At 52.5% G+C, this 20,219-nt stretch overlaps 1 protein-coding gene across 1 annotated transcript; it reads right to left on the reverse strand.

Moving 5' to 3' along the window:
• Positions 1-3,202: 3,202 nt before the first annotated feature.
• Positions 3,203-17,326, reverse strand: SCN2B (sodium voltage-gated channel beta subunit 2). The gene is made up of 4 exons (XM_067751178.1): positions 17,062-17,326; positions 8,323-8,489; positions 7,807-8,017; positions 3,203-7,120 (listed from the first exon to the last, which is right to left on the reverse strand). Exons 1-4 carry the CDS (start codon positions 17,129-17,131, stop codon positions 6,921-6,923), a joined length of 648 nt encoding a protein of 215 aa, XP_067607279.1. The 5' UTR covers positions 17,132-17,326; the 3' UTR covers positions 3,203-6,920.
• Between the last annotated feature and the right edge of the window lie 2,893 nt (positions 17,327-20,219).

Genomic DNA, 20,219 nt, shown 5'->3' on the forward strand with positions numbered 1-20,219 from the left:
CCATTCATGTGTCCTGTTTATCTTCAGGCAGGCAAGCAAGAGTTAATCCTACTTCTGTCATTTGAATCCTAAAATGAGGGCTGCAGAGGGCCATTGTCAGTAAATTTAGACAGCAGCTAAAAGTATGCCCTGACATATGAATCTTCTCGACAACACCCCCAAGCTATGCTTGAATACCTTCCGGGATGGGGACCTCATTACCTCAGAGAAACTCAACCCTCTGCACAGCACTGACTTCCATTGGATCAATATCTGCCTCTGTCCGCCAGCCCTAATGTTTCGCCCTGGGGCAGAATGGGTCAAGGCGAATCCCTCTCCTTGTGGCCACAGCCCCACCCGCTGTATTAGCCATCAGCTGTGACACACACTTCCCCTCCAGGAGGAACACACCCCCTTCTTTTGCCCATTTGCCCACAGGAGGGTCTCAGTCTGTTGAGGCAAACAGTTCTAGTCCTATGCCACCTGTTTACAGGGAATTTGTCGCAGTTGAGAAGCAGAGGCAGCTGCAGTTGGGATAAAAGTGACTTTGCCAAGGCTGTAAGGGACAGCCCCTCTCATGGACTCCAAAGTGGCCAAGCTGAGCACCCAGTGTCCACTTGGCCCCCTTCCCAGCGCCTCGTGGACTCTCAAAGTCATTATTGCCAGAGAAAAGGAGAAGCTGCTTTACAAGCTCCCTACTCCCAACTCACCTACTCCCACCACCTCCCTCCCGCAGTCTTTCTCCCTTTTCTAGACAGAGGCCTCCTCAGCCCTGCAGAGGAGTGGGGTCCTAGGCTAATCTGTTTTAGGACCAAATTTATGGGCCATGTCACGATGCCAGGATATAGTTCTAAGATGGGCTTCCTTCCCCATGGCCCTCTGGAGCTCTCAAACACTGGGTGGCCGGAGCCTGTCCTAAAAGGTGGTTGGTACCCTGCACATCAGCATGGTAGCAGGCAGCCAGGAATGACTAGAACCTGGCAGCCTTCAGGGTCAATTTCACCATGGCCATCCGAGAAGAGTGCCCGCAGCGCCCTGCCAGCATGGACCTTCTGAGCCCCTGCAGTGCCGAAGGCGGAGGGCAGGAGACCTCAGTGGGGACCCAGCTGCCCAGCCCATATCCCACCAGGCACTGCGCCAGCTTCCTCTCCCCTGAAGTTTTTTAGCACAACACCTGCAACATGGGAGGGAGACAAGTGGCCTAAGATGGACCATATACAAACCAGCATGAGGAAAGTCACGCTACTGAGGTGTGGAATGGGACTTGGAATGGCGACTAAAACCAAGCTCTGTCATTAGCCTACTGTGTGACTTTGGGAGAATTACTTTCCCTCTCTGAACCTCAGCTTTCAAAACTGTGCCCTTACAAGAAGCATGGGGGCTTCTTTTTGATCAACTCAAGCCCACTGGGAAGGGGCAGGCAGGAGCCTGGGCTGGTGTGGGCTGCTGTGCCGAGCTGTGCCGAGCGCTAGGCTCAGACTGGGTGTGGGCTGTGGGAAGAACAGGCGGCCTGGAGCCAGCTGGGAGATCCTGGATTGTCCTTGACTCATCTTGTGGCCTTAAGCAAATCACTTCCCCGACCTGGTCCTCAGTTTCCCCGTCAGGATAATCAGGAGACTTGGCCAAGTAGTCCCCGGGATCCCTCCCGTCTCTGATGTTGTAAAGATCTACTCTTCCCCCTCCCCCGCTCCTTTTGGGCCTCAAAACCTGTCCTGGGGACTCTGAGAGGCTCCGCATACAGACTACTCTTCCGGGGCAGCCGGCCATGGGCAGGCCGATGGCTCTGCCTGAGCCCTGCAGGGGCTCCGGCGGGAAGCAAAGGAACGGTGGGAATGGAGAGGCACCAGCACCTCAGGTGGGGGACACGGGAAGCCGGTGAGCAATTCTGAGTTGCGGGGTGGGAGCTAGCCCTTCCCGCACACGGCAGCCCCCTCCTCAATCAGAACTACCTCACCAGGCCCCAAGCAGGCTGAGCCCCAAAACATCAGTTTAGGGGAGACACCTGAGCCAAACCCAGTCCTCCCAGAAGCCAGGCCCAGCTCCACAGTGTCCTCCAAGTGTTCTGGGGGAGAAGGCTTGGACTGAGTTAGATGCTGTGTCCACCCGGAAGGAACCCAGCACCTGAGTCCACATCCCCTGCCTCAGTTTCCTATCTGTTAAGTAGGGAAGCGTCCTCTCTGACATCCCATCCTTGGAAGGACTCAGGGGCTCCAAGGGCAGACATCCTTTTAAACCAAGGTACCTTTGGTTCTGTCAAATACCAGCCACCTCTGTTTAACACTGCCACCTTCTATCTGGCTTCTTTCTCGGGTAGCAGCTGCCGGCATTAGGACTACGAATGTTAGGCTACTCCTAGAATAGTCTAAAATGCATCTGACCACTAAACCAGTGGCGAAGGTCTCTGGGTTACCAGGGAGCAGGCAGAAATGACAAAGGAACCATGAGAAAAGTAGAAACCAAGCACTTCAGCATTCCCTTGCATTCAGAAAGCTGAGGACTTTCTTATTGGGTGAGCCTCCTTGGCAAGGGTGTGTGGGTGTGTGTGTAAGAAAGAGAAAAGTGCAAAGAGATACAAAACCAGAAGGCAAGAGAGAAGAAGACTGGGTTGTCTGGGAGAGCAGAGCCCCTGGGCCAGGTGGTTGCCTTTGGTCCTGAATTGAGGACCGATTCAGCAGCACGTAACTAGGATAGAGCAGTTCGCAGATGGGACATGAGCGATCTGATTCTTCCCTGCAGCCACCCTCATCCATGAAGTTGCATGAGGGCAGACTCTGCACCAGCTGTCAGCTATTCCTCTTAAGCCCAGAGCAGATGAAACAGATGTCTGCCTAGTCAGACACAGCTTAGAAACAGGGGGCAGGAAGGATGGCCCGTCCACCCATGGAAAGAATAGACAACGTCGGCATGACGGTTAGCCTTGGGGGCATAAAGTGTTGTCATCTTCCAGAAATAACCAAGAGCCCTCCAAGAAGTGGGTGTTTAGCCACCCTGTCCCCAGGGTGCTTTCAAGGTGGATGGAGTCCCCCAGGATTCTGTGAAGGCAATGAGGGGAAAAGAGGAAACATCTAACAAGAGGGGAGCAGAATGATCTCATCATTGATGGGGACCCAGCAGTGTCAATGGCATCACCAGGAAAGGAACAACAGGACTCCCTGTGAAAATCCTGGCACCGCGTCAACTTGCCCCACTCTGCACCCCTGAAAAAAGTCACACTCAAGGGATGTTCAGGGGAGACCATCTGTTTATTGCAGCCAATAAATCCAAGCAACGAGACAAACTGCAACAGAAACTGTCTGCTCCCCAAAGCAGACACATCACAGCAGTTGGGTCACAGAGACCATTTCAGTTTCTCTCTCCACCACCTCTTCCATTACCACATAGCACATAAATCCTAGAAAGTGCATAAGTAGTTGTGTTTTCCCCTCCAAGTGCACAAAGAGCAATAAGAACGTTCCATAATTTGCCTTTGGTGAATCAACTCAAAACACTGAGAAATGATTGTTGCCCCCTCAACGTAACTTCCGGGGTGGATGTAGTGAGATGTTTTATATTTGTATATATAATATATCTCTACCTATATATAGACTATGTACAAACGCATCAGCAAGCTTCAATAAAGGAAGACATCAGCAAGAGGCACAGCAAGAGACACAGGCTTTCTATCCTTAAGACGTATGTAGGAAGAAAAATTTCTCCATTCATCACCCGTTCCAATTGCACCAAGCCATTCCTATGGCCTGGGACTGTCTTTTGGACCTGGCCAGCATTTTCAATTGTCCATCTGCTTAACCTGACCTTGCAAATACTTACCAGCCCAACCTCACCAAGGAGACTCACAGGGAGAAATACGGATCCAGCTTTTCCTTTTTATAAATTGGGAATAACTGTGATTAGTCCAGAGCTAGGGGGCAGATAGCTATTTCCAAAGCCAGTTCCAAGGCACCTCAAGGCATTTCAGTCCTGACAAAGTGTGCTTTGCTCCTACAAGCTAAATCCCATGGGTTGGCGAGCCCATCTCTCTTCACGGGGGCCCTTAATTAGGAGAAAGGGACAGATACAGGGTTCCAAGAGAGCAGGAGAGGCAGAGGCAGTTGAGAAAACCAGCAGACTGAACCCAGCAGAGCGCAGTGATGGGAACATGCAGCCAGAAGTAGGGCTTGAGCCCCACGGTGCAGGGTGCTGTGGAAACATCTCACCAGTCTCCCACCTCTACGCACAGAAGCTCCATTTTGTTCCCAGCCTCATTGCCCTGGGGGAGGCAGCTCTATGAGGCGTCTGGAAGAGACTCTAAGAGGCTTGGGGAGAAAGTGCATATGAGGATGGGTACCTGAGACAAAGGTGGTTCCTGGCCCATCCCCATCTGCTTGGGCGCCTGAGGCCCCTGGACAGGCACTGCTCTCCCTAGGACCCTCTAGGGCAGGGCAGAGAAAGGAAGGAACCCAGAAGTCTTGGGCTTCTTAATAGAGAGTTAGGACTTCTTAGAATAAACCTAGGGAATCTTGCAAACAATTTCCCTGAATGTTATGAGTCCTGGAAAAGAAAAGTTCCCAGCATCCACACAGATCCTAACTCATCCTGGAAGAGGAGAGCACTTAAGAAGTTGCCAAAAAGTGAAATCTGCAAGCTGCAGACATGTTATTACAACCACCCTTGGTCTCAGCTGGAACGAGGGTGCCCACTACCCATCTCTCCCCTCTCAGCTGGTTGACTCCAAGGATGGGCAATGTCCACCTACCCCAGGCATCCTGGGGGCTTAGCCCACCCCCATTGGCAGTGTGTTGATTGGCAGTTAGGTACTGATGAGCTAGAATTTCCAGGTGAGCTGGATTCATCCCACCCAGGAGCTCTCAGGCTGGTTGCCCACCCTCCACTCTGTCTGGCCTCTCACCCTCTTCCTTATTGCATCTTCCCTCTTTCCTTCCTTTCCCCCCTTCCCAGGGCCCAGATTCTGGAATCTCTTCCTTTTTCTCCCACTCCAGCCCTGGAAGCAGTGGCTGCAGAGGTGGAATTAGATGCACCAAAAGAAAATTCATCTTGGTCCCCACAGTGCTGACCTAGCAGTTCCCAGCTCTGTTATGGCTTTGTGTACATCTCCAGTACCTGGCTCAGTGCCTGGCACATAGGAGATGCTCAATAAATGGATGTTGAATTGAAGTGAATTAAACTGAATCGCCCATATGCTATTACTCTCTCCCCAAAAAGGCCATCTGCTGGGCAGAGGCAGAGAGGGGTCCCAGAAGCTGTCAGAGTCCCATCTCTACCCGCTTTCCCCAGACTCCTGCCCTGAGCTCTGACCCCCTGAGCCCAGCCAGGGCCTGAGCTCTGAGAAAGGCTGGGAAGTGCTGCAGAGGGTCAGCCTGGGGTGGGCGTGGGGCATTCCAGCAGCTCTGCCCTCCCACTCCCATCACCCCATCCCTGCCTCAGTCACAGCCTGGAGGGGCTGGGCTCCAGGGAGGTGAGCAGGGCTGGAGGAGCTCACCTCCCTCCCCTCATCTCCTTCGTCTCTCTGTCTGCAGAGGCCCCTCCCCCTGGGCAAAGCGTGGCTCTATTCATCCAACCTGGAGACTGAGGAATCAGAGGGGAAGCAGGCCCCTCGGTTGTGAGTTTGAACCTCAGTCTCCCGGTCTGTAGTATGGGTGACTTGGCTAGCTGATCTCTGAGGATCTTCCAAGGCAGTTTCTCTCTGTCTCTCTCCCGCTCCTGAGGCTTGAGCAATTCCCTCTTCATGTGAGTAAAATGGCAGTGAAAGTTGGCTCCCCACAAATGCTACTTTCCGTCCCCCCAGAGAGAACTGTCGGGGCAGGGGAGGGTGTGACATGGCTCCAGATGTGACATGGCCACAGGGTCTCAGAGGCTACAGGGCTCCCCTCAGGCTTCCCTCAGGGCCAAAAGCCAGATGAAACCCTGCTGAGGGTAACGGGGGAAGTCTGAACAGAAGCCCCAGCGAGGCCCCCGCTCTGCACACCTACTCCTCTGACGTGGCTCCCACCCCCTCTCTCCTTATCTCCGCACCTCAGCTGCTCCTGGCCCAGGTGATGGTGGCCACCCTGGGGGAGGAGGCAGTCAACCTTGAACTCCATTTTACAATGGAGCCCGCAGCCCCTCGTCCCTCAGCTAACTTTGCAGTTGCCTCCTGTGAGTGGGTAACTGCGGTGAAAAATGACCAGCACCTGGAGAAACACGACTCCCCGCCCCCCACGGCCTAGCTCAGCAGCCCTTTGGTACTTTTCCTGCCAAAAATCCCAAGGGCTTAAGCGAGCCCACAGAAACCCAGAGGCTTCTGTGGTAGCAGCTATCGAAGGAGAAAGGTGAGAGCAGAGCTCCCTGGGCCAAGGCTTGTCTCCAGCTGCCTCCAGCTTCCTTCCCTTCAAGGCCCAGGAAACGCACGGTCATCCCTTCAACACACCCCCAAGTTATAGGAACCCATCACCACCCCCGTGACAAGGCTGCCCAGGGCTAGGGGCAGCTCTGGGAGCAGAGGCATGCCACACCCCAGGCCTTCTAGAGGCAGCCAGCAGAGCCCCGTCCCACCTGCAGGTCCCCTCTGAAGCGGCCACCAGACCAGTCCACGCACTGGGCAGACTGGACAGCTGGCCTCCTCCTCCTCCACTGCCCACCCTCCCCCTTCTCTCTCTGCGCCCCTCCCACAGGCCTCCTGCCTCTTCTCAGAGGCTGGCGGTTTTGAGCCCGCTTCTCCCTCCCCCCAGGGCCCACACATCCCAGACGCCAGGGCAGGTTTCTCGAATCAAAGAGAGGTGAGTCTCTCTTGGTGCAGGGTGGCGGATACGAAGGGAGGGGTTCAGGAGGCCCCAGGTCAGCCCTGGGATCCTGGTTCGAGAGAAGCACACCAAGAGAGGGCAGGCGGGGGCACACAGTGCGGGGCGGAGAGTGGGAGGGAGACAGGACGCAAGGGAGGGGCTGCAGGGCCGGCCGCCCGCCCGTTACTTGGTGCCATTGTCCGCGTTGCCCTCTCCATCCGTCTTGCCCTCCTCCTCCGTCTTCAGGTCATCCGTGCTCAGTTTCTGCTCTTTTTTCCTCCTCACACACTTTACTACCATCAGCACCAAGATGACCACAGCCAGAAAGCCCCCGACGGAGGCGCCCACGATCACGGCCACAGTGGAATCCCGCTCAGGGGGCTCTGGAGAAGGAGAGGAAACAGACCCGCTGAGCCCTAGGGCTGGAAAAGGGAGCCTCGTCCACTGGCCCCTGCTCCCTGCAGTAGGTGTGGGGTGGTCCTGACTTTACTCTCCTCCGTGGAAAGCACTCTAGTCAAAGCAAAAATCAACCCAGGCCATGGACCTCTAAGCGCCCCACCCACCCCATAATCCCAGGACACCTAAAAGCCTCAGGGGAGGGCAATATAATGCAGTATCCAAGAGGATGGACTTTGAGGTCAAATGGACCCAATTTGAGTCCTGATTGTACTATTTATTAATTGTGTGACCTTAGGTACCTTACGTAGCCTGTTTCCTCATCTGTAAAATGGGAATGATCATAGTACCTCCCTCATAGGGTTGTATGAGGATGAAGTGAGATATTGCATCTAGAGAGTTTAGCCCTAGCTATAACTGAGACATAGCAAGTGTCCAACAAATGAAAGCTGCTCTTCGGATTCTTAAGATCGTGATCATGCTGGACAGCATCATCAGGACTCCCTGAGACATAGTCCTCGAGGACGGGAAGGAGTAAAACAGATGCCTTCCACCCAGCACGTGCTGTTGCTCCCGCCCCTCAGGAGGGCACAGCCTCTCCCAAGGAGCCCCAGCTAGTCCTGCTGGAGAGTAGCTGGGTGGGAATGGGCAGGGCCCCCCAGCAGCCCCTCACCTTCCATGAGGACTTGCAGGTAGATCTTGCCGTGGCCGCGGTGGCGGTCGGGTGGGTTCATGATGTAGCAGTTGTAGGTGCCCTCATCCTCCAGCTGCACGTTTCTCAGCGTGACTGACACGTCATACTTGCTGGGGTTCCCTGAGAACTCCACGCGGTCTCGGAACCGCTCCAGCTTCAGGTTAATGATCTTCATGCGGAACTGGAGAAACTGGGGGGGGGGGCAGGAGGCGACAGGATAGGGGGCTGCATGAGCAAGGAGCTGCAAGGACAGCAGGATGCCCCTCCTCCCATGCACCCTTCTACCTGGAAGAGAGGCAGTCACCTCTAGGTCTCTGCCACCCTCCCAGGGCCACCCAGGCACGACAGCACACCTCTGCCAATGCCCTCAGGAGCAGATAGCCCACCAGGGTATGCTAGGGTCCTGGTACAGTGCAGGGGCAGGTGGTGGGAAAGGGGAGCTTCACGCTGTGGGGCTCCTGCCTCCCCCACCCCTGCTTCCATCTGAGAACTCACCATCTCCTCGGAGCAGTTACTACACTCCTGGTAAGTCCAGTTCAGGGAGAACTGTTTGTGGTTCACGGTGTAGCAGGAGTTGAAGGTGCAGGACAGGCGGGCATCAGAGCCATTGAGGACGTTGAGGGTGGTAGGTACTGTGACTTCCATGCTCCTCCCTGGTGGCACTGTGGACAAAGCCACAAGCTGGTGAGGATTCTGGCAGACAAGGCCAGGGAGGGGGCAAGCCTCTGCATCTGGTGGGGAGCGGAGCAGAGCTAGGACAGCTGGCGGGGTCCCTTATGGCTGAAATTAGGGGGTGGGGTGGAGTGGGGTGGGCAAAGCTCCTAAGCGGTAACTGATGTGGCCCTTGGGGTGGAGAGAGAGCACATCATCTGTCAAGCCAGGGACAGACAGATGGCCTCAAGCCTGCCCTCCATCTGGCTGTCCTGCCACAGGCCTGTCATGGCCACCTGACGGCTTGGACAAGGGGCTGCACGGTGCTGGCCTCGGTTCCCCCTCCTTCCCACCACTTTCAACCATCTCGGCTGAGCCAAAGCCCTTCCAGCGGAAGCTGCAGTGTCCCCTGGGGGCAGGCAGCCTTGAGGACAGATGCAGATACAGAAGGCCTCGCTCTCTATACCGCAGGGAAGAGTCAAGCCATATGCCCAGCCCAGCCCAGCCCAGCCCCCTTCTCTTCCTCAGGCTCCTGGCAGGGACAGCAGACGAGCAACGGGAAGGAAGAGATGCCCCAGAAGAATAGGCACAATTCAAAGGGATCAACTGATGGGTCTACAAGGACAGGAGCCCCTTTTGGAGATGCCAGGCCTGGACACACCGCAGCAAGGAGCTGATACAGGCTGCAGGGACAGCAGGGTGCAGAATCCTCTGGGGAACACTGGACCTGGTCCAGGAGCCCTGGGCGTGTGGCCTGAGAAGGCCCATCCCACTCTGACATTCCAAGCAGGGCAGAGTCTAGGGTGAGGGGAGTGAGCCGAAGCCCTCCCAGCTGAAGCTGCAGTGCCCATCCCACCCCCCGCCCACAGAGGGGCAGAAAGCCTTGGGCACGAGATTTAAGGGGGTGCCCACCCTCAGGGTCATGCAAACACCTCCTTAAATTTTGCACCCCAGGCACTGCGTTCACCTCACCCTAGCCCTGGGCTGAATTCCAAAATTCTCTGCCAGTATGGTCAAAACCTCATCCCAAAAGATGAATATTCTTCATAAAGGAGACGCAGTAATGCTCAGTATCAATCATTCATTCACTCATTTACCAAATATTTATAAATCACCTCCGGTGCCCCAGGCACTCAGTCTAGGGCCCAGGGATTATTGCTATGATGGAGGCAGGCAGAGGTACTGTAACATGGAGCTTATATCCTAGGGAGGGGGACAGACATTAACAGGGAAAAGAAATAATGTAACTTTAGCTATTGATTCACAGGCAAGGGCTGTAAAAAATAAAGCAAGGTGCAGGGTGTGTTTGACATCGGGTGGTCAGGGAGAGCTGCTCCGAGCGCCGCCCTGTAGGTGGCCCCCCACTAAGGTGAAGGAGTGAAGCCATGTGAAATTTTGAAGGAATGCAAGGCAGCCGAACATCAAGAGGAAAGTTCCAGGGGTTGGAATGAGCATCACGTATCTGAAGCACAACCAGCAGAGTGATCAAGGGGGCAACTGGAGAGAGCTGAGGTCCCAGAGTTAGGCCAGGACCGGGACACTATTCTTCTGAGTGGGAGAAGAAGCCGCTAGGGGACGGCAGGGGGGCAGCTAGGAGGCACGGAGACCCCAGTAGATGTGGTTCAATCCCAGCTCTGCCTTCTATCGGCTGGGAGAACATGGGCAAGTTCCTCTATCTTCTGAGCCTCAGGCCCCTCCTCTGTAAAGCGCAGCTGATGATACCTACCTCCTGGGGTTACGGTAATAATTAAATAAGATAAAATATGTAAAGCAAAGGGTAGGGGAATTCCCTGGCGGTCCAGTGGTTAGGACTCAGCACTTTCACTGCGGTGGCCCGGGGTTCAATCCCTGATGGGGGAACTAAGATCCCGCAAGCTTCAAGGCACCGCCAAAAAAAAAAAAATACAAAATAAAAATAAGGCAAAGGGTAGCCTAAATTCTCCTCAAGTTCTGCCCCCTAAGCAGGAAGGGCTTAGGCAGGGCCACGTTGGAGCCTGACCCCTCGGGGCAGCCCCTTGGAATTCCCCCGGATTGCACAGGGCTCGCGTTTTGCAGAAGATTTCGCTGTGCAAAGCTGCCGGGCCCCACCCCAGGAACAGCAGCACTGCAGCCTGGAAGCAGGGATAGCGAAGCCCTTCCACTCGGCTCATCCCTTCGGATGAGTGGCCAGGGCCAGCAGGCAGGACTTAAGAACAGGAGATGCTCTGAACTGCTGGCCAGGGAGGTCAGGACCCAGCCCTAGATGGAGGGACAGGCACACGGCTCCACCTGCAAGGCCAGGTGTGCTGAAGTGCTCATCAGGGAAATACGAACTGGAGAGGCTGAGCGGCAGCCCCAGGAGAACAAAGCCCAGTTCCCATCTCCTCGCTCTCACAGCGTTATGAAAGCACTGAGCACAGCGCCAGGCGAGGAGGAGGTGTGCTGAAAATGCCATCTCCGCCCCCGCTCTGCAGAGGCGGAGGTATCTTCAGGGAAGGAGCCCGGCAGGGCCTTGTCCTGAGCTTACCTCACATCCCAGGAACACCTTGCTTCTCTAGCACCTTCCCTGGGAAGGTTCCGCGACCTTCCCAGGGCACCTGAGCAAAAAGAGCCTCCAAGTGGCATTAGGAAGTAGGTCCCACACATCTGGCTGACCCATCCCTGCCTGTGTCCCGCCCCAGGCCACAACATCACTCCAGAGACAGAACTTGAACCCTACCAGGAGCTGCCTCCAACTTGAAGGAGCTAGCACTCTGCTGTGCGGGAGGGCAGAGCCCTGGGGAGTGAGGGGCCTTTTCTGGCCAGCAGGAGGGGGGCAGACTGAGAGGTGCAATGCGGCTCCTTCCCCGCATCCCTACGGCACAGCCTGCAGGAGGCACCAGGCGGACACGTGTGCCCTCTAGTGGTCAGAGAGGTCAACCGTCAAGTCCCAACTGCAGAGAGAGGAACAGGAGTCACCAAAGCAGGGGGAACCTCAGGAATTGTAGATCCAGCTCCATCATCTTACCAACGAGGAAACTGAGGCCTGAGAGAGACACACAGCAGGTAGGGACAAGCCGGGTCCCGAATCACGGTTCCTGACTCCCAGTACAGCGCCCACTTCCGCCTGAGGTCTCCCAGCGTCCCAGCTCAGGGCAAGGGCCTTAGGCCTTTCACCAATCCAGGCCCTCGTTAAAGATGAGGAAATCATCGTGCAGCGAGGACAGAGCTGTGAGCAAAATCCTGGGCTCCTGGTGAGCTCTGCTGCTTCGGGAAATTAGCCGAATCCACGGCTAGGGCCACAAAGGGACTTCATAGTAACAACAAGATGCTTACTGTGCGCCTGGCGCTGTTTACACACCCTACAGATATCACCTCATTTAATACAGCAACCATATTATCACCCCCACTTTCCAAGTGGGGAAATGGAGCACAAAAAAGTTAAGTGAATAGCCCAAGTTCACAGCTGGTAAGTGACAAGCTAGATTGGAACGCAGGCTGCCAGGCTGCCAGCCTCTAGACAGCAGGTTGAGGGGTGGAGGCTGGGTGAGGGGGTGATTTTTGTACCAAGGGGTCCCAGGGCTCAGTCCTCCTGCTGTCTACATGGCAGGTCCAGCCCCCATGTCAGCCCCCAGGCAGTCAGGCTGGCCAGAGGGGAATGGTCTTCTTTAAAGGAACCTCCATACAAGGGGGGCTCACAATCTTCCTGGTTTTCCCATTTGGGACCATGTCTGGAGCCTGAGTCTCTGATCTCCAACTCACAGAAAGGAAATGATTCAACAAGGGTACCGTAAGGATGTGGCTTTTGAGCTCAGTTCCAAAACTTCACCAATGCCCAGGGCCCCTCACTCTCTCTAAGGTGTATCTGGGCACTTCAGGCCCCATGTCATATACTTTTCTAACTGGCCCGTCTTGCAGAGATCACAAAAATTTGCTCATCTCCTGTCAAACACTATTTCCTACACAGACTAGAAGTTAATTCTCTTCATGCCTCTTTCCAACCCTACAGCAACCTATGAGGTAGGTTAATTTTTTTCTTGGTTAAAAAAAAAAAAACAGAGTTTGTCTAAGCAGAGAAATTAGTCCCCACCCTTCTGGATCACGCTGTGTCCCAGGGCAGCCCCTGCTACCCAGGTGACTGTGACACGCAGGCCAACTCCTGGGCTGCCTTACCATTCAGACCCACCACCTCAGGTCTCCCTCGCAGGCCAGGCCACCCCCATGCAGCCGGGAGAGCACCTGTCCTTGTCACCCCTCATCCCCAATTGCCATTGGCTCCCTGCTGCTTTCAGGATCTCGTCCAGGCTCCTGGGCTTCTGAGCCCTTTGCCATCTGGGACCATCCAGCATCCCAGCCTCATTTCCTGTCCTGCTCCCAACTCTTCACGCTTCCTCCACTCCAGTGACCCTGGAGTTCTTACTTTCCTGAAAACGCCACCTTCTTCCACTCCTCCATGCCTTTGCATGTGTTTTTGCTGCAGGTTGGAAAGCTCATTCACCCTGCTGCCCCTGAGCCCTCCTGCTTACCCCGCAGATCCCAGCTAACAAGGCATCGCCCCCATGGCAGCTTCTCCAGTGCCCGTGACCTCTCCCCAGACCGGGAGGTTTCTGTCACTTCCAGACCGGGAAGCAGAATGGCATAGTGGCCAAGACCAGCGCTCTAGCACCGTGGTCTGATCTTAGGCAAGATGGTTCACCTCCCAGCACCTCAGTTTCCTCATCCGTAAAATGGGAGACAACAATAGGTCCTACCTCCTGGGGCCGTTGTGAGGATTGAATACTAAAACATAAAGCTCACAGCGGTGCCTGGCTCATGGTCAGCCCCCACCAAAGGTTAGCTGCTAACAGCACATGGGATGCTGCATTACTATTTTTTGTTTATGTTCCCTAGTCCCTCGGGAGGCTCTGGGGAGCTGATTCTTATTTATCTTGGCATCCCGGGACCCGGAACAACATGTGACACACAGTGGGCACTCGATAAAAGTCTGGAGAGGGAAGGGAAGGTGTTTTCCCCTGTGTGTCCGTGTGCAGTGGGGTTGAGTGAGGACCAGACTCCACTTTCTAAGCCTCGCCTAACATAACCCAGACTTTGGTAACCAGGCCAGTGACCGTGGAGCCAAGAGTTTTGAGACAAACTCTAAGGAAAACCAATCATTTGGATTGCTTCTAACTGAAAACTAGTCCCATGTGCTTCTGTGGTATGTACAGCAGGTTGGCCAGCTGTCCCCTGTCCCTTTGTCAGCTCTGTAGTCATCCTCACAAACCCAGGCCCTGTGTCAGTCCCCTCCCTTGTCACTTGGGACATCCCTCCATCTTGGGGACTGATGCTGCTACAACCACCAAGGTTCCACTGTCCACTTGAGCCCTCGGCCTCGGAGTACCAGGGCCTGTCTCATCACAGCACCAATCAAGTTCAAGTTCAAGGTCCCTACTCCTGCACCCTCCCCCCATCCAGGTTTGCAGAGGCTTTAGCCTCCTCCCACCACCGCCTCACAGCCCCCATGCCCTGACCTCTTCACCCTAGATTCCATCTTCCTCTAAGCCACACCCTGGTCCTGGTCCCCGAGCCCCCTTGCTTTCTTCACTTAGATAAGGCTCTCCCTCCTTCAGGAAGCTCTCCCTAACTCCCCAAACAGGTTGCCTGTCCTCCATCCTCATTTCCTTGCACACTGGTCACTCACCCAACTCCCCTCTTTTGCCTGTACTTAAGATTCTTTGATCCAAATTACTGTTACTATAGCAGCATCATTTCTTAAATATCGGGGGCAGTAGAATTCAGTGGTTAAGAATGGGGTGAAGCAAAAATAAATTCAAAATGGATTAAAGACCTAAATGTAAAGCCAGACACTATAAAACTCTTAGAGGAAAACATAGGCAGGACACTCTATGACATAAATCACAGCAAGATCCTTTTTGACCCACCTCCTAGAGAAATGGAAATAAAAACAAAAATAAACAAATGGGACCTAATGAAACTTAAAGCTTTTGCACAGCAAAGGAAACCATAAACAAGACAAAAAGACAACCCTCAGAATGGGAGAAAATACTTGCAAATGAAGCAACTGACGAAGGATTAATCTCCAAAATATACAAGCAGCTCATGCAGCTCAGTAACAAAAAACAAACAACCCAATCCAAAAATGGGCAGAAGACCTAAATAGACATTTCTCCAAAGAAGATATACAGATTGCCAACAAACACACGAAAGGATGCTCAACATCACTAATCATTAGAGAAATGTAAATCAAAACTACAATGCGATATCACCTCACACCAGTCAGAATGGCCATCATCAAAAAATCTACAAACAATAAATGCTGGAGAGGGAGTGGAGAAAAGGGGACACTCTTGCACTGTTGGTGGGAATGTGAATTGGTTCAGCCACTATGGAGAACAGTATGGAGGTTCCTTAAAAAACTACAAATAGAACTACTATATGACCCAGCAATCCCACTACTGAGCATATACCCTGAGAAAACCATAATTCAAAAAGAGTCATGGACCACAATGTTCATTGCAGCTCTATTTACAATAGCCAGGACATGGAAGCAACCTTAGTGTCCATCGACAGATGAATGGATAAAGAAGATGTGGCACATATATACAATGGAATATTACTCAGCCATAAAAAGAAACGAAATTGAGTTATTTATAGTGAGGTGGATGGACCTAGAGTCTGTCATACAGAGTGAAGTAAGTCAGAGAGAGAAAATCAAATACCATATGCTAACACATATACATGGAATGTAAAAAAGAAAAAATGGTCATGAAGAACCTAGGGGCAGGACGGGAATAAAGACACAGACCTACTAGAGAATGGACTTGAGGATATGGGAAGGGGGAAGGGTAAGCTGGGACAAAGTGAGAGAGTGGCATGTACATATATGCACTACCAAACCGATAGCTAGTGGGAAGCAGCCGCATAGCACAGGGAGATCAACTCGTGCTCTGTGACCACCTAGAGGGGTGGGATAGGGAGGGTGGGAGGGAGACACAAGAGGGAGGGAATATGGGGATATATGTATATGTATAGCTGATTCACTTTGTTATACAGCAGAAACTAACACACCATTGTAAAGCAATTATACTCCAATAAAGATGTTAAAAAATAAAAAAGAAAGGGGTGAAGTCAAACAAGGGGTTCAAATCTCAGCTCCCCTTAAACTACTGTGACCTTATTGGGCAAGTTACTTAACCTCTCTGTGCCTGTTTCCTCATCTGTAACGTGAGGATCAGAATGTCTCTGCCCCATGCGGTTACCAGTTGCCGCGAGGACTAAACAAGATACACAGCGCGTGGGCACGTGAAAAGGGTTCATAAAGCGTAGCTATTCTTAAGCACTTGCTATGTGCCAGACTCACAAAAAACCCAGGCAGTAGGTATTCTCCAGTTCACCCAGGAAAGAACTGAAGCTCAGAGGGGAGTAACTTGCTGATAGTATGAAGTAAATGACAAAGGTGGCTTTAAACCCAGATCGAGTCCAAGGCTCATGCTGTCTCTACTGCCTGAGCTTCCCTAACACTCCTGCTCTGTTGTTAATATGTTCAGTAACTCAGCAAAGCTCACAGGCCTTACCGTGCAGGCTGCCAGGGGCCCTGGGCTGTCTCTAGCACTCCAGCCCAATATCCAGCACAGCATGCCAGAGAAGGAGAGAAAAAGAGCGAGAGAAGGAGGGAGAGAGAAACTTTGTGATGGGGAATATTCCCACTGACAGCCGTTGGACTGGATCCTCAATTGCTATGCCAGCAATGAGTAAGTTTAAGAGCAAAAAGGAGACTACCTATAATGCAGGCTTGCAAGTGACCCCCTAGCCCACCTACCCACCAGGAAGTCCCTAAGTGGCCATGTATGAAATTAGCATTTGAATCTCTTGACAGTCGGCAAGGTGGGGCTGGACAGTTCAGAGATGTGATCCAAAGGGCCACAACCACACTCATGTGTTCCCTTTTTTTCTTTTTTTTTTTTTCTGATCCCTTCACCTGACCCCTCCTCCACTCCATCTGGCCCAAGCCAGAGAGCTTCTCCATCAGTGCCTGCTTCAGCAGTTCTCTTCCCAATGCAGAGATCGCTCCTCAAGCCTGCTTCCCACCTACGCCTCCACACACTGCAACAAATCGGTGGTACAGATTTCCAGGAAGCCAGACCCAGACTCAACTTTCTGCCCCTCTACTCCCCCCCGTACACTCTTTTCTGACAACCTAAATCCACCAGATTCCAAAGATCAAGGTTCACAGAAGAAGCCCCTTAAGGGAGCATTAAGTCCCAGGAGATTTGTAGCAGCTAAAAGAAAAAATCCATGAAGAGGCTCTGCACATCAGCCTACCCTCGGCCCCCAGCCCCACATACGTCCATTTCAGGGAAATCCAAAGAAAAATCACCTCCCTTGACAATTGACACCTCCGAGGAACCCTCAGATCCCCTGACCCAACGTTTCTGCGACCAAGTCGTCCCAGCGTTATGCAGTCCCCAGCCACATCTCCCCCCATCCCCGCGCCTCCCTTCCCAAGGACAACGCCGAAGGGAGGCTCAAGCGATGTCTTCTTTCCTGCCCCCGGCCCCCATCCTCCTCCTGTTGCGGCTGCACTTCTGTACCCTCAGAAGCATGCAGATGTGCAGTCTAACTTACCCAAAGAGAAAAAGAGACTGAGCCCCGTGAGACTGAAGGCAGGGCGAGGTAGCCAGGCATCTTTGTGCATTTTCAGAGACTGAGATGTTAGTCGGGTGGGATAGGGAGAGGGTGATTTGAGGGGCCGAGGGCTACAGGGGAGGAATGGTTAGATGCTAAAAGAAAAATGCACAGATGTACTTCAAAGACACATACAACATTAAGGAAGCTTTATTTCCATCTCTCTAATATGGCCGGCTTGTATGTTGCTGCTAAAAAGAGAGAGGGAGTGTGGAAGGGAGAGAGAAAAAAGTGGATGGAGTAAATTTTGTGGTTGGTGGATTTCAAAAAGCAGGTGGGAGGGCATAAAAAAATCTGTCTGCAAAGAGCAAAGTTCCTCGGAAATTTTTACCCTCCAAAACCAGAACTAAAGCATGGCCTGCCTTTCTTCTCCACTTGGGTGATGGTTGGAGTTGGAAAGTTGTTTGAGGAACCCATTTATTTCAAAGCTGCTGTGAGAGGTGAATTCTTTTTGTCATTTAAAAACACCCAAAAAAGGAGATGCTAGTTTTTGTTTTGTTTGAAAAGGGTTCAGGGAAATGAGGTGGGAGACTTTCAGGAAGTAAGAACTTCCTCATTTTTCTAGCATTTCCACTGAAAACAGAACAGCAGGTTGGTGTAAAAATACCTGAGAGCTCTTACAGTCATTTGTAACATGAACTTTTGGGGAATCCTGATTCAATCAAATCAACAGTAAAAAGACATTGTTGAGATCATTGGGAAGAAAATAAATATGGACTGGGTGTTAGATTATATTAATGAATAATTCTTGATTTGGTGGGGGGGACGTTAAAAATTTTTTGTGGTTGGGACTTCCCTGGCCATCCAGTGGTTAAGACTCCGTGCTTCCACTGCAGGGGGCGCGAGTTCGATCCCTGGTCGGGGAACTATTATACCACACGCCACATGGTATGGCCAAAAAAAAAAATTTGTGGTTATGTTCTTTAACATCTTTATCTATTATACACATTGGAGTGCTTATAGGTGAAATGATACGATGGTTGAAACTTGCTTTAAAATATTCCAAGAAAAAAAGTGGGGGGGAGGTAGGTGACACAAGACCAGATGTTGAAACTGGTTGTTTCAACAGATGTTGAAAAAGGGAGAAAACAATAGGCTAGTGTCACAAGTAGGAGAACTTGGGGTGGAGTACCCACGTGGCCCTAAGCAGATAAGGTGACCCCCACTCCTCTGGGGAGACATTTGAGGAGAACACAGGTTCTCATGTAGCCACTACAGGCACTTGCGATGGGCCACTGGTGCAGCAAGGAGGGAGCCACCCACATCTTAGAGCATCAACTCTGTGCCAAGTCTTTAAAAGTTTGTACTTAATTGTAAGCCTGGAAGAGGTGATTTCTTCTCTTTTCTTTTTAAATTGCAATGAGGAAACAGAGGCCGACAGGGCCTAACCCACTCAAGTTACCTAGGATAGTTAAGGGCCGAGTCAGAGCCAGGACTCAAACTGAGGTCTGTGTGAAACACTGGGTATGTCCAGTATTCCACATCGCCTGTTGCCAAGGGGAGGAGACACGACACCTTCCCTTGGGGTGTTTAGAGACACAGAGAAGAGCAGACTGGACTAGATGAAGCAAGGGGCCTCTGCGTGTGTGTGTGTGTGTGTGTGTGTGTGTGTGTGTGTGTGTAAAAGAAGGTGCTAAGAGGCAGGGCATGGAGGAACCAAATGAGAGGCCAGAACAGTGCTTGGTTCAAAGCAGACACTCAATAAACAGGTGCTGCATAGCTGCACGGGGGCACCCTGAATGAATGAATGAATGAATGAATGAATGAATTTGGAGAGGAGTGAGACATCATCCACATCATCGTGAAGGCAGTAAAATCTAGCTGAGGCCGCTGAGGCTGTCCTAGGCTGGGGAGGAGTGAAGTGGGCCAAATTTGGGTGGCAGTTGCTAGAGGCAGAAAGGCGGAGAGGAGGCCTCTGTGCTTCTCCACACCAGAGGTGGTTGTCCATGCCTGCATCTTGCACAGACTCTGTCGCCAAAGTTCCTCTGTCACTTCCCCAGAGTCTGCCTGCAGCTGGCTCATGCATTCACAGAGCTCACAGCCCAAGGGAAGGAAAATCAGAGAAGAAGAGATGGGGCAGCCTAGGGAGAAAAGTGTCTTCCGGTGGCCACAACCCTCAGGCCCCAGGCCTCCTCCGCTGTCAGCAGTGGCCTGGCTCACAGGCGTGCCCGGAGAGATAGATTGGCACCAGCCCGTGCCCTGGCTCCCGCACAGCCCCTCGGCCAGGTCTGCAGCACCATGTCAGCCCGAGAGTTTTCGTTTGACATAGCCGGCCTCCTCCTTTTTCTTAATGCAGCTGAGCGTGCCTGTGAGGCCCAGGGAAGCTGATTACTGGGCTCACTTGGTCTCACACTGGGTCCAGACGCTTCTGTTTTGGGGACATCTGAGACAAGAAGGGGATCCAGAAGTTCCTTTGCCTCAATCCAGAATTTGGCTAAGAGAAACCAAGTATATGACTTTATAGACTTTGTCCAACTCAGCCCTCCAGGACCAAGGGTCAGAAGGCTCCAGTTCAGGGGAGAGACACCCTGGCAGGGTGAGTCGGGAGGAGAGCTACCCCAGAACCTCCCCTCAACTCACGTGGGCCTCCAGATGCCCATTTGCTCCAAAAGAATACGCTTTCCCCAGGAGCCAATACAAGCCTGGGAAGCAGAAACTTGAAGAGGTATTTTGCAGAATGAAGACACCACTGTTGAAGAGTGGCCATTTGGGAGATGAAGCCCTATTTTCGGCATTTCTACCCAGTGCCATTCATCCATGAAGATTTTATTAGACAACACTCAATTACCTACCCTGCTGGGGAAGACTGCTACAAATAATCTAAAAGAAGGTAGCTTCCTTTTGCCTTTGGAATTCGTGGTTGAAGCTACAAAGAGGCTCCCTAGGTACCACTGCCTTACTGGCCCAGCATCCTCAGCATCACCTGGGTTCTCCTTCGAAATGTACACTCACAGGCCCCACCTCAGACCCAAAGAATCAGAATCTGCATTTTTAACAAGATCTTTAGGTGTTTCTTGAGCACAGTAAAGTTTGAGAAGTAACACCTTCAGCTAATACTAAAAGGTTCGCATCCCAGGAGCAAGGGGCAATGCAGGCCA

The sequence above is a fragment of the Pseudorca crassidens genome, chromosome 9, assembly GCF_039906515.1.
Source record: "Pseudorca crassidens isolate mPseCra1 chromosome 9, mPseCra1.hap1, whole genome shotgun sequence".
NCBI lineage: Eukaryota > Metazoa > Chordata > Mammalia > Artiodactyla > Delphinidae > Pseudorca > Pseudorca crassidens.

Excerpts from the sequence above, each read along its gene's own strand:
- SCN2B (XM_067751178.1), bottom strand. The coding sequence starts at position 17,131 with ATGCACAAAGATGCCTGGCTACCTCGCCCTGCCTTCAGTCTCACGGGG. Across the intron at positions 8,490-17,061 it reads CAGTCTCTTTTTCTCTTTGG|TGCCACCAGGGAGGAGCATG; the intron begins GTAAGTTAGACT and ends CTTTGTCCACAG. Across the intron at positions 8,018-8,322 it reads GTAACTGCTCCGAGGAGATG|TTTCTCCAGTTCCGCATGAA; the intron begins GTGAGTTCTCAG and ends CCCCCCCCCCAG.